The 18,071-nt window shown below is 39.8% G+C and overlaps 1 protein-coding gene across 2 annotated transcripts in view; it reads right to left on the reverse strand.

The window, feature by feature from the left end:
- LOC132817538 (diacylglycerol kinase beta) overlaps nt 1–18,071 on the reverse strand; it is a 519,975-nt gene that overhangs the window by 182,627 nt on the left and 319,277 nt on the right. For both annotated transcript variants that reach the window (XM_060828035.1, XM_060828034.1), the window contains 3 exons: nt 9,604–9,689; nt 9,118–9,207; nt 4,859–5,019 (listed from right to left, as the gene is read on the reverse strand). In XM_060828035.1, the coding sequence (XP_060684018.1) occupies nt 4,859–5,019; nt 9,118–9,207; nt 9,604–9,689 (337 nt within the window). The remainder of the gene's footprint in view (nt 1–4,858; nt 5,020–9,117; nt 9,208–9,603; nt 9,690–18,071) is intronic.

Here is an 18,071-nt window from a genome sequence, read left to right on the forward strand (position 1 = left end):
TGTCAGCATTATTAAAAGCTGTGACCATTCGAAGGACAAAGATAGCAGATACTTGGGCACACCATCACCTGCAAGTTCCCCTCCAAGCCACACACCAGCCTGACCTGGAATTTAATCACCATTCCTCTAATGTTACTGGGTCAAAATCCTGAAACTCCTTTCCTTCAGCACTGTGTCCCCCCATATGCTCCAAAGATTGCAGCAGTTCAAAAAGGCAACTCAGCATCACCTTATTCAGGACAATCAGGAGTATACAATAAATGCTGGTCTCACCAACACCACCCACATCTCACCAACAAATTAAAACAAAAAGTTCAGATAATATGTGTTCAAGTTGAGCCTGCTCATCTTCAGTTTGCCCACTGGAACAACTGCGTCACTTGCCACATACACTGTTCAACTCAATACATTCCCATTACATACATAACAATATCGATTAATTTGTACTTAACCCTTCAATTTACCTCATTTTCACACATGCCCTACTGTTGCCACCTCACACCCACAATGCCATGCTCATGAACACAATCAGCTTTTCAATTATGCCAGTGACATCACCTAAACATATTGCAGTAGATATTTCCCTCTTTCCTGCAAAAAAAAGGGGTGCATTACAGGAATAAGCAGGAAAAAAAAATAGGAAGACAACATGCGTGTTTTAGCCCCATTGCCATCTACCGGTAGTAGGGGTGGAAGGGATGAGGGTGTCTGCAATCCTAATCCTCCTTCAATCATCATACTTCCCCTCATTCCAGAGTCTTATCTTACTCTCAAACTAAATGGTGTCAACTCTCACTCTTTCCTTTCTCCTCACTACAGTGCATACCTCGCCTCTCTATTTCATTTCAGAAACACAAGACCTCAAACCTATTGAGTCAGTGGAGGTAGAAGAGGAGGAAGAGTGAGGATGGGTGGAGATAGCCACATGATCTTACATTTGCAGCCTCCAGCTCAACATATGTATATTTCAGAAGGTAAGGAACAGCAATCTGTATGAGGGACACTGAACACTAGTGCACAGGAAATAAGATGGTTGGAAGCAGCTGTGAAGAATTCAAGAGTTTAACACCATGCCATTACTGCATTAGAACATGCATTTTCTGGTGGTTTATACTTTTGCATTGTTGTTTGGAGGATAACAAAATGGTCAGCGATAGAAGAAAGATGTTGAGGTGTGGTTGATGTTACCTGAAATTACTCATTACTTTTGTGATTGTGTAAAGTCTCAGTGAAAGGGACTATTCTAATTGTTGTTACCTTCCTTTCTTCTTCCTCATCTTATTGTCTGAGTGGTCACAGCAAACATAGTTCCCCCAATGGCCAGCTCAGGTGACATGCATTACACTTCCACAAATCTTGGTGCTGATCAGCTGAGATCTTAAGTGCTCCATCAAATTGTGCAGGCAGCTAAAAAAAAAAAGTGTTGCTAAAGGCTGCTGACTGTGGATCTCTAATATTGCTTATGGAAACATGGCTCTGATTGTAGACTTTCTGTGTACGTGGCTCCTGGACTGGAGTCAATGCCGTGAATGGATAATCCTTGCTGTCTAGTAGCCATCCTAAGACATATTATGGTGGGTCAACTGTAGATGACAGTGTGAACTGACATAGTGTGAAGGGATCCAGGATAAGAGATATCCTTATACCTGCTTCACCTTGAAGAAATGTATTTTCTTACTGCTCATGAAAATTGACAAATGAAGCTCTAGCAAGGCAATGTCATGCAATTAATAGCATACCAAATAATGAGGAAACCTGGACACACTCATTTTTATTCTGCCTTCTTGCTTCTAGGAAGAGGAAATAGATTATACTCTTATTTTGCTGAGAGGGCTTCTGCGCCACTATTCATACAACACTGAATTGCAAAATTAGGTAATAACTGATTGAAAAAAAAATAGTTGCATAAAAACCAAGAGCCACAGTACCTTGGCAGAGTAATTGGCTTCTTGCAGTGCTATAAGGTTGCAGTGTTAGGTGCAGCAGAGTTTTGAGAATTGCATCATGCATTTTGTCCACAGGAAGCTACCATACAGATGCACCAGCAGAGGGAGTATAGAAAAAAATGGAAACAATCCATGCTCCAACAGAATGTGTGGGCTGATTCTGAATGCACCTAAGTGTTCCTGTGTGTAAACTTCACAATGACGACAGAAAGGATGAAATTGTGAAACACTGTATCTCACCTTTGGAAAGTGATTGCCTACTTCTTGGTGACAGAACTTTAAACTGGGAACTTAGGGACCACATTGCAGCTGCAGCTTTTTTAGGCACATCAAAAGCACTCCAACTGTACAATCCACACAAACATTAATCTCTTCAAAACAGCCATTCAAACATTGATTTTGCATTGTTACAGAAAGGATTTCCTTGACCTTGCATAATCGCTGAACTTCAGATGGTAAGGTCTATGTCCATATATTACATTCTGATATGCATTCAAAGCTATCACTTGTATTCACATGTTGGTGAAAGAAACTGTGACACCTTCAAAGCGCGACAGTAGTTTTCACAACTACAGATTACAAAATGATAAAGGCCCTATGTCTCTACTATGGAAGTGAACAACTAGAAGGCAAATTGAGATACTTATTCCCGTATACGATAACACCAATATGACTTAGAATAAAATGGCTCTATTGACCCAGTTAATACCCAAAAACAATACAAGACAATACTCTCACATGAAGAATATCCAGTCCTTCCAGCCTGAAAGGGCATTTGTCTGGGTTGTGATTCAATTACCTACTCACATCAACTATCAAGGACACACATAAACAATGACCACTTGGCAATTTACTGGAAAGTTATTATTATTTGTGTAATTATTCTCACTCTTCATCAGCATTCCTCATCAGGAAATCAGTGCAGAAAAATAAAGAGAAATAGACAAAAATGGGAAAGGTCTGTTTCACAGGTAAGGAAGAGATCAAAAAAATCCTCACAACAAGAGTGCCTCAATGTTCTAAATCTTTATTCATTCTCTTTTCTTTTATATAGTAAGGTACTATAGAATAGAACTACAAAGATTACTACAAATATTTAAACAACTCAAAGGTTTAAGACAGAATGCATTGCTTTAACGAAATAGAGAGATAACATTTACTGTAACTTTTCATCTCTAAATTGTGTCTCATCCACAGGCTATGGATGTTTGTTATAGTTAAGCTCTGCTAAATATGAATGAATATTTTTGTGATTTAACATTTTGTGTATCAAAAATCATGCACTGAAGCACTGCATCACACTCTTAAGAAAGACGTCATGAAAGATAACCCACTTTAGTGCAACATATTAGTTATCCTTTTAGTTTATAAAAAGTCCCAAACGACATGAGAATCAAATCTACATGGAGGGAGAATTATTTTCAGAACCATACTTAATATGTCCAAGATAAAAAAAAATTCCCTCACTTGGGTATATGTTCCATTCTAGTTTAGAGCTGCTTGGCCTGCTTTACATCTTTTGAGCTTGAGTTTTATTTATTGTTGTCACATATACTGAGATACAGTGAAAAGTGTTGTTTTGAGTGCTATACAGGCAGATTGTACCATACAAGTGCATCAGGGTAGCAGGACTGCATAATACAGTGTTTAGTTCAGAGTGGAGCTGGAAAAGCACAGGTCAGGCAGCAGCTGATTTTCCTGTTCCTCAGATGCTGCCTGACCTGCTGTGTTTTTCCAGCATCACTCTGATCTAAACTCTGGTTTCCAGCATCTGCAGTCCCCATTTTTGCCTGCATAATAATGTTACAACCACAGCAAGGGTGCAGAGAAAGAGATGAGGATTAACATTTGTGAGGTCTGTTCAAAAGTCTGATAACAGCAGGGAAGAAGCTGCTCTTAAATTTGTTCATACAGGTTTCAAACGTTTATATTTTCTGCCCAGTTTGGGAGGGGTCTTTGATTACGTTGGTTTCTTTTCCAAGGTAGTGGGAAATATTGATGGAGTCAATAGATGGAAGGCTGGTTTGATGATGTCTGTTCTTTTTTTATATTAACAAAGGCTCTATTGATATTAAAAATAAGTTACAACCAAGGACTAGATGCCAACCAAATATGACAACCTATAGTATCAATGTTGTAACATCAACTCAAAATACATTTTTGGGAAAAAATTACAATATCCTAGAAATTTTCCAATAGGATAAATACAATGTGCTGATCTGTTTGCAGCATTCTCCTACAAAGATTATTCATCAAACCATGACTTGCTTTGCTATGACAAAAGTGCTATCTGAAATATATGTCTGGTTTGCACATAAATCAAACATCTTGTGCTCTCAGTGTGTACAGAAAGACCATATAGAATCACAGGGATGTACAGCATGGAAACAGATGCTTCAGTTCAACTCGTCTGTTGACCAGATATCGTAAATTAATCTCATCCCATTTGTCGGCACTTGGCCCATATCCCTCTTAAACCCTTCCTAATCATATACCCATCCAGATGCCTTTTAAATATTGTAATTACCAACCTCCACCACATCCTCTGGCAGTTCATTCCTTAAACACACCACCCTCCATGTGAAAAAGTTGCCCCCTAGGTCCCTTTCCCCTCTCACCATAAACCTATGCCCTCTAGTTCTGGACTGCCACAACCCAGGGAAAAAAACTTGTCTAATTACCTTATACATGCCCATCATGATTTTATAAACCTCTATAAGGTCACCCCTCAGCCTCTGACGCTCCAGGGAAAACAGTCCCAGCCTATTCAGCCCCTCCCTGTATCTCAAACCCTCCAACCCTGACAACATCCTTGTAAATCTTTTCTGAACCCTTTCAAGTTTCACAACATACGTCAACAAGAATCAACTGAGAATTAGCAAATCAAAAAAAAAACAACTTTTGGTACTTACCACACCTATAGAGAAATAGTTGTTAACAATACTGTATGGCACTGGATCCCCTTTCTCATCTTTGTTGTTTGGTATCACCTCTATACTCCATCTGTCCAGCATCATTTCTATACTGTTCTCTATGTCTTTCAGAACTTTCATTAAGTTTCCACCTTCGTATCCTTTTATAAGCATAAAGAAACACAAGTTTAATCTTTGACTCCACATGATTAATATAACAATGTTATTCTGATAGCTGAAGCAGAACATAGAACTAATTAGGAATTCAAACAAAATTTTATTTAAAGCACTTTTCACAACATTAGGACATTCCAAAGCCCTGTACAGATAATGATGTATTTCCTGAAATGTAGTATTTATTGTAATGTTGCAAAGCACAGCAGCTATTTTTCACACAGCAATGTGTCACAACAGCAGAGATATCACAGCAGTGACTGTTTTTAGTGATACTATTTGAGCGATACATTTTAACCAGAGTACCAGGAGAACTGTACTGCTGTTCTTTAAGAAGTGGACTGGAACACGATTGAAGGGCAGCCGGGGCATCGGTTTAATGTCAAATTTGAAAGATAACATCTCCAACAACAGCCTCCTGCTTGTCTACCTCCAACAATACAGCATTCCCTCAGTGCTGCACTGAAGATTGAGAATTTTTAAAAATGTACTTGTCGCTTGATCACAACCACAAGAGATCCCAAACAACTTGATTTCAAAATAACATTTTTGCAGGTGAACCCAACAGAAAATTTATGCAGAACAAGACACCATAAACTGTAACATGAGACACATGTCAAGTAATATTTAAAGATGCTGTTGTTTGTAGAAAGAATTTCTTGCTCTCTTTCAAATATTACCAAGGGATATTTGTAGCACTTGATTCAAAGGGATACATCTTTGCCTTTCTGTGCTGTTGGTGCTCTGGATGAGCAGACTGTTTGCTCTTTGAAGAACCCATCTGACAATGAATTCAATGCAATGCAAATTGTGGATTCCACAAAGAGTAGGTGACTATTTCCATGAGATTAACCCTCATGCATCTAAAATAAGAATCTATCATGAAAGTCAGCAAAATAAAAATCAAAAGAACTTCAGTCAGCAACTCTAACAAAGGAACATTCCTTTAATACCATACTAAACTGACAGCTTGACAATAACTGACCATATCACATTACAGTTCTTATGCAGAGGTGACTGTGTTGGACTAGGTTGGACAAGGTCAAAACTCACAGGACACCAGGTTATAGTCCAACAGATTTACTTGAAAACACAAGCTTTCAGTATCCCCACTCCTCCTTCAGGTGTTAGAAGGAGCAAGGCTCCGAAAGTTTGTTTTCAAATAAACCTGTTGGACTATAACCTGGTGTCCTGTGAGTTTATACGATTTTTGACCTCATTACAGTTAATACATATGAAATCATCCTCATAGCATCCCACTATGAGGATGGGTAGGGGAGTAGGTCAGGGTGGGATGCTCTTCGGTAAGTCAGTGTGGACTCAATGGGTTGAATAGCCTGCTTCCACACTGTAAGAATTCCACTTACATTACAGAATTGATACTAGTACAAATGAACTTCAATGTAAACATCTGTTTTCAGGCACACAAATGCAAACCTGACACAAAAACTCAGGCCATTTGCTTTGGTTATAAATGCCTGTTTAAAATTCACATTGCTCTGGTGTAACTAGATAACACAAGAGAAAACCCCAAAGACAGATGTGACAAGCATGTGCTTCCAGCACACCACCACTGCTACTCTGAGATCAATATTGATATGGGTGTTCCAATTGGGCAGCCTCAGTCCACTGCATACCAGTGGAGACAGTTGGAAGCCTGAATCATTTTCAAATACGGGTCTGATTTGTATTTAGTTCTTGTGCACTTCAGTCAGTTGGAGAAGGGGGGTATTTTGCAGCTGTACTGAAGAGCCCAGCTGAGGGCCAGGGGGAGAGAAACCGGTGTTAAAGGAGATTAGCACATTGCGTTGGTCTTGGGCAAGGCTGGTAGGTGTAGGTAATACTGGATGATGAGAGAAATTGAGGTTTTAGTCAAGAATAAGAAGGAACCGTACATCAGGTAGAGACATCAGAAATTGAGTGATTCCCCAGCAGAGTATAAAGGCAGCAGGAGTATACTTAAGAGGGAAATCAGGACGTCAAAAAGGAGACTTGAGATAGCTTTGGCAAACAGGATTCAGGAGAATCCAAAGGGATTCTACAGATTAAGGGCAGAAGAGTAACTAGGGAGAGAATAGGGCCCCTCAAAGATCAGGAAGGCCACATATGTGAACTGAAGGAGATGGGGGAGATACTAAATGAGTATTTTGTATCACTGTTTACTGTGGAGAAGGATTTAGAAGATATAGAATGTGAGGAAATAAATAGTGACATCTTGAAAAATGTCCATATTACAGAGGTGGTGGTGCTGGATGACTTAAAACATATAAAGGTGGATAAATCCCTGGGACCTGATCAGGTGTACCCTAAAACTCTGTGGGAACTGAGGGAAGTGATTGCTGGGTGCCTTGCTCGGATATATTTGTATTATGGATAGTCACAGGTGAGGTGCTGGATGACTGGAGGTTGGCTAATGTGGTGCGACTATTTAAGAAATGTGGTAAGAAAAAGCCACAGAACTTATAAACTGGTGAGCCTGACATCGGTGGTGGACAAATTATTAGAAGGAATCCTAAGGTACGGGATTTACTTGTATTTGGAAAGGCAAGGACTAATTAGGGATGGTCAACATAACTTTGTGTGGGAGAAATCTTGTCTCAAGGTCTTTACTGAGTTTTTTGAAAAAGTAACAGTGGACTATGAGGGTGATCTATATGGACTTCAATAAGGCATTCAACAAGGTTCCTTATCGTAGACTGGTGAGCGAGGTTAGATCACACTGAACAAAGGGAGAACTAACTATTTGGATACACAACTGGCTCAAAGGGAGAAGACAGTCGATGGTGGTAGAGAATTGCTTTTCAGACTGGAGACCTGTGACCAATGGTGTGCCACAAGGATCAGTGTTGGGTCCACTACTTTTCATCATTTGTATGAATGATTTGGAAGTAAACAGCGGAGGTATAATTAATAAGTTTGCAGATGACACCAAAATTGGAGATGTACTGGACAGTGAAGAACATTACCTCAGAGTACAATGGCATCTTGATCAGATGGGCCAATGGGCTGAGGAATGGCAGATGGAGTTTAATTTAGATAAATATGAGGTGTAGCATTTTGAAAAGGCAAATCAGGGCAGGACTTGTACATTTAATGGTAAGGTCCTGGGGTGTGTTGCTTAACAAAGAGACCTTGGAATGTAGGTTCATAGTTCTATATTTTTTATTCATTCATGGCATGAGGGCATTGCTGGCTAGGCAGCCTTTATTACCTATCCCTAATTGCCCAGAGGGCAGTTAAGAATCAATCACATTGTTGTGGGTCTGGAGTCACATATAGGCCAGATCAGCTAAGGAAGAGAGTTTCCTTCCCTAAAGGACATTAATGAACCAAGTGTTTTTTTCTCTCACAATCAACAATGGATTCATGGTCTTCATTAGACTCTTAATTCCAGATTTTTTCTTTTTTTTATTGCATTCAAATCTACCATGGTGGGATTTGAACCCAGGTCCCCAGAACATCATCTGGGTCTCTGGACTAACAGTCCAGCAATAATACCATTAAGCCATTGCCTCCCCATCATTGAAAGTTCCTTGAAAGCAGAGTTGCAGGTAGATAGGATAGTGCAAAAGCCATTTGATATGCTTGCCTTTATTGGTCAGAGCACTCAGTATAGAAGTTAAGACGTCATGTTGTAGAGGTACAGGACATTGGTTAGCCCAATTGGAATCATGCTTGCAATTCTGGTCTCTCTCCTATAGCAAGGATGTTGCTAAACTTGAAAGGGTTCAGAAAAGATTTACAAGAATGTTGCCTGGGTTGGAGGGTTTGAGCTTTAGGGAAAGCTGAACAGCCTGGGGCTGTTCCAATCCTTGTGATCCTGCATTTCTCATGTCCAATCCACCTAGCTTGCACATCTTTCGACTGTACTAACAACAAAGGCATGTCCTTTAATATGGATATATTTGTTATGGCCACACAGAAACAATACAGGCATTTTAATTACTAATGATTAATACTTGGAAAAAATGGATTTGCTTAAGCTTGGGCAACATGTTTTATTTACAAGGTCAAAGCCAACAGAATCAAGGTGAATGATAAAACATTTAATTAGATCTGCAGTAAATACTGGGTTCCATTCTTACCTCCTCCCCACCTCAGACATCTAGCCAGATCATTTCCAGTACCCAATGGTAATACAGCTACAGGTGGGTGTTTTGCGAGATTGATTTTATCTGCAATAATGACAACAGATAGGTATGGTTCAGGTAAAATTGAACGCTGGAAAAGTAGCAGGCTGAAGAGAGACTGCTCTTCACCACAGTGACAGATTATAAACTATCATTAAATCTAACATGTGAGTATCTTAAATATACATTTAGGCTTTTACAAGTTTCTTTAATTAGAACTACATACTTTGAGTGGTACAGTCTTTACAATGCACTAGTTCTCAAAGTAGTTTCAAGAAAAGGCAGATTAACAATAATATTTAATATACGATACAAAAAGTGAAATGGTTATGCAAAAGCATTGTTTTTACACTGTTAAGAGAAGTCTGAGTTAAATACAATAATATTTTGATATCTTCTAAATTATATTTCACAATAATTTTTTCTGAATTTTGGAAATACCAATACAATCCAGTATCCATCCTACAGTTCCATCTCCTCCACAGGCCAGGATTCGGAAATCTGGTATGTCACGAAAAGTGTTTAACCTAAAAAGAAAACCACAAATGATCACATAAGGATTTTAATCATGGAATACTAACAATCCAGAATGTGCAAAAAATATTTTGAATGCATACTAATGACTCAAATGTTAATAACTGTGCATATATTTTCCACAAAATCATAGATGTTATCAAATGATTAGGAAATTAGCTTGTTTTAGTTTTGGATCTTGGTCAAATCAATATTTGATCAACACTAAAGACAACATAATATATTGAGCTTCCTTTTATCCTGTCCCTGTGAAAGCTCTCAAGAAATTTGCCCATGATAAAGATTTTATATAAATGCAAGTTGGTGAAAGGAATTGACTCCAGGGACACATTGTAGTAGACAGATTTTATGCAGCTCAAAAGTCTTCTACAGAATAAGTCTTTTAATATGAGCACACACTTACTGAAAGAAATGGCATTTGAAAAGCAATTAAAAAAAACCCTTTACTCTCTGCAGGGCCCAGGCAGTGAATTAAGAATTGTTGATGTTCAAAGGCTCTTTAACATATTCTGCGAAGGCCTGCATATCTTTTTTTTACCCCTTTTATCTCAGTCCTTGCAAGCTGTGCTATGAAAAATAACCAGAAGAGCTTCAAATAATTACAGCTGGCTGATGCATTGTGTGTCTTGAGGTTTGGTTAAAAGATGTTCTGCAGATGATTGAAATATTCATGGAAGTCATGCAAGCACAGTCATTAGTACACTTTACTGTAATATTTCTACAACTGATATTTAATATTTGGCTAATGAGTGAACATGAGATCTCAACATTTTACAACTGTACTAAAAAACTTTAGTGGTTCTCTCCAATCATGACAATATTTGCAGACCCGGTTTGTCAAACGTGTGCTCACAATTCACTTCACTTGTGTCACACCATACATGACATGTCAACAGTTTACATATTTCTGGAACAATGCTTGAAATACATGTTGCATGCTAAATTCACCCAGCAGATTCTGAAAAATGTACCATTTTAATAAATAACATACAATCCGAGCATAAATAATTTTTGTGATGTACCAATGAAAGCAAGTGCTCAAATACTTGTTTTGGACACTTTTCTTGAATAAAGTTTCTTAGCTCCTTTCATGAGAAGAGCACCATTGCTGAAACTAGATGACTGTAAGAAGATTGGGAGGGTACCTCTGGGTGACAAAGTGCTGCTCTTGACTCCTGCAAGGATTTCAAAATTAACAGCAGACATTCTCGATAACAAAGAAACATAGGTTTGGTTTTTTGGCTTTGATTAATGACCTATTGGGAGGCTGTTTTGATACCTGCTGATGCTATTATCAGATGAGCTAGGTCCCAGACAGAACTCTGGTTTGATAGAATTTTTTGTTTAGTTTTAATGAGGAGGCTGCTCATTGATATATAAGCATGCAATATTGTAAATTTGGGTTTAACAGTAATTGGACATTTATTACGCAAGAGAAATAAAGATACATGTATAACAAGCCAAGCTATTTATATGGAACACACATTTGAAGCATTTCAAAACACAGTAAAAATATCTAAAATACTAATCCCATAAACACTCCTGGACAACCTTTCTGCCTGTGCAAACAGCCTTCACGCATCATGTTTAAACACTCACTGCTTCAAATAACCCCTTTTGAGTTTTACTTCAACACTTCGGGTCGGGAACTATTATAAATCCCTTACTCCGAGGTAATTTTTAAAAAATAAACCTAAACTATATTCTCCATGTCTCTGGAACAATTACTTGATACATTCATCCTCAGCTAAGAGCACTGTTAAACTCCCCCAAAACTAAAACTGAAAGGTTTCTCGCCAAGCTAGGGATTTTGCTTTCTGCTATTTTTAAAAATCCAGAATCGTACATCAGAAAGTCTATTTTATGACACTGTGAACTTCACAATGTAAACAAAAATCCATTAGTTTATGCAGGCTCTGTCTCTCAAACTATTTTAAAAGAGACTGCTATGGCTACAGAAATACTGACAAGTTAATCATTAGACACACTCTTTAGACACACACAAGACGCATATGCCATTAGCTCAAACTACAAAAATCCAAACTCAAAACTAAATTATATTGAATATACATAAATCTCACATCCTACATTGCAGTGATACATACTTAAGATGTGGGAAGAACACAGGCTTTGTTTTAACATATGTGCATCTCTTATTACATTGCTTCTTGCCAAAATATAACAGAAAATTGAGAACATTAATAAACACAAGCAAGCTCTCCAAACCAAAACTAGGAGTGTATAGCCTTACAGGAAACAAACAGACCTTGAGAATTAGGCTTATGGATCTGTGCCCAAATCACAGTCAATTCCTGACTGTGGTGCAAAAAATAAAGTCATGCTAATGGTCTCATGACCAGTGGAAAATACTTCAAATGTGGTCCTGCTCTGCAATTCCTAACATGCAAATAAGGGATTGTCATAGCATGCTGATTGTCGAGATGAACTGTGTACACCAGATCCTTGATCGTGTTGAGTTCTCAAATGACCTGTTTGTTGATAACCATTAGGGTTTTTCTTTTCCATTTCTGGAATGGTTTAAAGTACTACACCCTGGGAATGTGTTATTTTCATGGGTTTGTTTATGCTGCCAATTGTTTACTTCTGCACTCCTATTAAATTGCAGTTGGCATTTAATTACAGCATACAAAACTGGATATTCCTTACCAATTCTTACTGCACAGCATATTTCAGGTTATGATCAATAATTCACAAGTGGTTACCAAATACAAATGCAATTTCAATGACATGTGAAGCTTTTCTGTCTGTACCTCACATGTTTACAGGCCCTTCCTTTGCATCTTTATCAAGTCAGAAGTCGCACAATGCCAGGTTATAATCCAATAGATTTATTTGAAATCACAAGCTATTGGAGCATTGTTCCTACATCAGGTGAAGCTTTTGATTTCAAATAAATCTGTTGGACTATAATCTGGTGTCATGTGTCTTCTGCCTTTGTTCACACCGCCCAACACCGGTATCTCCACATCACGGCCACCTTTATAAAGGAGATGTGCCTTGCCACAGTTTCTTTGGAAGAAACTGTGGCACAGTACCGACCATCCGCAGGCTCATCTACTGACATTTATTTATTCATTTTGTGAGATGTGGGTGTCAATGGCTGGTCAGCATGATTGCCCATGCCTAGTTAACCTTGAGAAGGTAGTGGTGAGCTTGCTTCTTGAACTGCTTAGTTCACCTGCCATGGGTTCACCACGATGCCATTAGGGAGGGAATTCTGGATTTTGACCCAGCGAGAGTGAAGGAAAGGTGATATATTTCCAAGTCAGGATGGTGAGTGACTTGGAGGGGAACTTGAAGGTGGTAATATTGCCATTTATCTGCTGTCCTTGTCCTTCTAGATGGAAGTGGATCAGTTGGAGAGACAGTTAGAGGCAATGAGGAATTTACAAGAGCAAAGGGATGCGATGGATGGCAATTATAGGAAGGAGACAGTCACATAGATGGGTTAAGTCTATGAAAGGTAACCCAGATAGGCAGTTAGTGCAGGAGTCTTATGTGGCTATCCCCATTTCAAACAAGTGTGCTGTTTTGGAAAATGTTGGGGGTGATGGATTCTCAGGGGAATGTAGCATGAATAGCCAAGTTTCTGGTATTGAGACTGGCTCCAATGCAATGAGGGATACGTCGGGTTCCAAGAGTTCGATTATGTTAGGGGACTCTCTAGTCCGTGGTACAGACAGACATTTCTGTGGCCAGCAGCAAAAAATCAGAATGGTGTGTTGCTTCCCTGGTGCCAGGATCAAGGATGTCTCACAGAGGGTGCAGAATGTTCTCAAGCGGGAGAGAGGCCAGCAGGAGGTCATTGTACACATTGGAACCAACGACATAGGAAGGGAAAAGTTTGAGATTCTGAAGGGACATAACAGAGTTAGGCAGGAATTTAAAAAGGAGGTCCTCAAGAGTCGTAATATCTGGATTACTTCTAGTGCTACAAGCCAGTGAGGGCAGGAATAGGAAGATAGAGCAGATGAATGCATGGCTGGTGTATGAGAGAAGGATTCACATTTTTGGATTACTGGAAGCTGTTTTGGGGGTAGAAATGACCTGTATAAGAAGGACTGATTGCACCTAAATTGGAAGGGGACTAATATACTGGCAGGGAGATTTGCTAGAACTGCCCGGGAGGATTTAAACTAGCAAGATGGGAGGGTTGGGACATAGCGAGATAGTGGGGAAAGAGATCAATCTGAGACTGGTACAGTTGAGAACAAAGACAAGTCAAACAGTCAGGGCAGGTAGGGAGAAAGCAGAAAGCAGAGAACAAGGTAGAACTGATAAATTAAACTGCATTTATTTCAATGCAAGAGCCTAACAGGCAAAGCAGATGAACTCAGGGCATGGTTAGGAAATGGGACTGGGATATCATAGCAATTACAGAAACATGGCTCAGGGATGGACAGGACTGATAGCTTAAGTTCCAGGATACAAATGCTACTGGAAGGATAGAAAGGGAGGCAAGAGAGGAGGGGGAGTGGCGTTTTTGATAAGTGATAGCATTACAGCTTTACTGAGGGAGGATGTTGCCGTAAATACATCGAGGGAAGTTATTTGTGTGGAAATAAGAAAGGGATAATCACCTTATTGTGATTGTATTATCCCCCTAATAGTCAGAGGGAAATTGAGAAATAAATTTGTACGGAGATCTGAGTTATCTGTAAGAATAATAGGATGGCTGTGTTTGGGGATTTTAACTTTCCAAACAAAGACTGGGACTACCATAGCGTTAAGGGTTTAGATGGAGAGGAATTTTCTGATTCAGTATGTGGATGTACCTACTAGAGAAGGTGCAAAACGTGACCTACTCTTGGGAAATAAGGCAGGGCAGGTGGCTGAAGTGTCAGTGGGGGAGCACATTGGGGCCAGTGACCATAATTCTATTAGTTATAAAATAGTGATGGAAAAGGATAGACCAGATCTAAAAATTGAAGTTCTAAATTGGACGAAACCAATTTTAAATATATTAGGCAAGAACTTTCAAAAGCTGATGGGGGGGGGGGGGGGGGGGAGAAGATGTTCGCAGGTAAAGGGACGGCTAGAAAATGGGAAGACTTCAGAAATGAGATAACGAGAGTCCAGAGAAAGTATATTCCTGCTAGGGTGAAAGGAAAGGCTGGTAGGTATAGGGAATGCTGGATGACTAAAAAAATTGAGGGTTTGGTTAAGAAAAAGAAGGAAGCATATGTCAAGTATAGACAGGTTAGATCGAGTGAATCCTTAGAAGACTATAAAGGCAGTAGGAGTATATTTAAGAGGGAAATCAGGAGGGCTAAAAGGGAACATGAGATAACTTCGGCAAACAGAGTTAAGGAGAACCCAAAGGGTTTTTACAAATACATTAAGGACAAAAGGGTAACTAGGGAGAGAATAGGGCTTCTCAAAGATCAGCAAGGCAAGATAGTGGAGATACTAAACGAGTATTTTGCATCAGTGTTTAGTGTGGAAGAGGACATGGAAGATATAAAATGCAGGGAAATAGATGGTGACATTTTGAAAAATGTCCATATTACAGTGGAGGTGGTGCTGGATGTCTTGAAACACATAAAAGCAGATAAATCCTCAGGACCTGATCAGGTGTACCCAGAACTCTGTGGGAAGCTAGGGAAGTGATCGCAGGAACTCTTGCTGAGATATTTGTACCATCAATTATCACAGGTAAGGTGCCGAAAGACTGGAGTTTGGCGAACGTGGTGCCACTGGTTAGGAAAGATGTTAAGGACAAGTCAGGGAACAATAGATGAGTGAGCCTGACATCGGTGGTGGGTAAGTTGTTGGAGGAAATCCGGAGGGACAAAATTTACACGTACTTGGAAAGGCAAGGATTGATTAGGAATAGTCAACATGGCTTTATGCGTGGGAAATTATGTCTAACAAACTTGATTGCTACTGCTTCAAGAAACTCAAAGAGGATTGATAGGGGGAAAGCAGTAGATGTGACCTATATGGACTTCAGTAAAGCGTTCGACAAGGTTTCCCATGGGAGACTGGTTGGCAAGGTTAGATCTCATGGAATACAGGGAGAACTATCCATTTGGATAGAGAACTGGCTCAAAGGCAGAAAACAGAGACTGGTGGTGGAGAGTTGTTTTTCAGATTGGAGGCCTGTGACCAGTGGATTGTCAGAAGGATTGATGCTGGGTCCACTATGTTTTGTCATTTATATAAATGATTTGGATGTGAGCAGAAGAGGTATAGTTAGTAAGTTTGCAGATGACATCAAAATTGGAGGTGCAGTGGACAGCAAAGAAGGTTACCTCAGATTACAATGGGATCTTGATCAGATGAGCCTATGGACTGAAAAGTGGCAGATGGAGTTTAATTTAGATAAATATGAGGTGCTGCATTTTGGGAAAGCAAATCTTAGCAGGACTTATACACTTAATGGTGAGGTCCTTGGGAGTGTTGCTGAACAAAGAGATCTTGGAGTGCAGGTTCATAACTCCTTGAAAGTAGAGTCGCAGGTAGATAGGATAATGAAGAAGGCATTTGGTATGCTTTCTTTTATTCGTCAGAGTATTGAGTAAAGGAGTTGGGAGGTCATGCTGTGGCTGTGCAGAACATGGGTTAGGCCACTTTTGGAATATTGCATTCAGTTCTGATCTCCTTCCTATCAGAAAGATGTTGTGAAACTTGAAAGAGTTCTGAAAAGATTTACAAAGATATTGCCAGTGTTGGAGTATTTGAGCTATAGGGAGAGGCTGAACAGGCTGGGGCTGTTTTCCCTGGAGCATTGGAGGCTGAGGGGATACCTTATGGAGATTTATAAGATGAGGGGCATGAATAGGAGAAATAGACAAAGTCTTTTCCCTGGGGTGGGGGAGTCCAGAACTAGAGGGCATAGGTTTAGGATGAGAGGGGAAAGATATAAAAAAGAGACCTATGGGGCAACTTTTTCACACAGAGGGTGATGCGTTTATGGAATGAGCTGCCGGAGGAAGTGGTAGATGCTGGTACAATTGCAACATTTAAAAGGTATCTGGATGGTTATATGAATAGGAAGGGATTGGAGGGATAGGGGCTGGGTGCTGGCAGGTGGGCCTGGATTGGGTTGGGATATCTGGTTGGCATTGTCATGTTGGACCGAAGGGTGTGTTTCCATGCCATACATTTCTACGACTCTAACTGGTTGTTGGTTTGAAACGTGCTGTCTCTGGTGAATTTGATGAATTTCTGCAATGCATCTTGTAGATAGCAGCTATTGCACATCAGTGGGCTACTTTGTCCTGGATGGTGTCAAGCTCCTTGACTGTTATTGGGGCTGCACTACTCCATCACACTCCTTACTTGCGCCTTGCAGATGGTGGACAGGCTTTGAGGAGTCAGGTGATGAGTTACTCATTGCCATATTTCTAGCTTCTGACCTGCTCTTGTGGTGACTGTGTTTATGTGGTGAGTCCAGTTGAGTTACTGATCAATGATACCTGTAGGATGTTGATAGTGGAGGATTCACTGATGGTAACAGTTGAATGCCAAGGAGCAGTGGTTAATTTCTCTTGTCAAATTTGGAACATGGTCAGCTACTTCGACAGAACTGAAAGTTACTATAACATGGAGTGTGCATGTTAACTGAACCTCCTTGTTCATTCTGCAAACAGGATCTTCACCAGATATTTGCACAGATTGAAAAGACTGTCATAGCTTTCTCAATTACAATATAGCTTTCTATATTATTTCCCTACTACTATGAGTAAAGAAACTACATCTGACATCCATTCTACATCTATCACCCCTCAATTTAAAGCTATGTTCCCTCATATCAGCCATCACCATCCAAGGAAAAAGGCTTTCACTGCCCATTCTATCTAATCCTCTGATTATCTTATATGTCTCAATTAAGTGATGTCAATCATCTTCTCTCTAATGAAAACAGCCTCCAGTCCCTTAGCCTTTCCTTGTAAGAACTTCCCTCTGTCCCAGGGAACATCCTAGCAAATCACCACTGAATCCTTTCCAAAGCTTCCACATCCTTCCTACAAGGCAGTGACCAGAACTGTACACAATTCTCCAAATGTGCCACACCAGAGGTTTGCACACCTGCAACATGACCTTGTAGCTCTGCAACTCAATCCCTCTACCAATAAAAGCTAAAATACTGTATGCGTTCTTAACAACTGTATCAACCTGGGTGGCAACTTTCAGGGATCTATGTATATGGACACCAAGATCTCTCTGCTCATCTACACTGCCAAGAATCTTACCATTAGCTCAGTACTTTTTATTCCTGTTGCTCCTTCCAAGGTGAATCACCTCTCACTTTCCCACATTAAACTCCATTTGCCACCTCTCAACCCAGCTCTGCAGCTTACCCATGTCCATCTGTAACCTGCAACATCCTCCAGCACTATCCACAACTC

The sequence above is a fragment of the Hemiscyllium ocellatum genome, chromosome 7 (genome assembly GCF_020745735.1).
Source record: "Hemiscyllium ocellatum isolate sHemOce1 chromosome 7, sHemOce1.pat.X.cur, whole genome shotgun sequence".
Lineage (NCBI taxonomy): Eukaryota > Metazoa > Chordata > Chondrichthyes > Orectolobiformes > Hemiscylliidae > Hemiscyllium > Hemiscyllium ocellatum.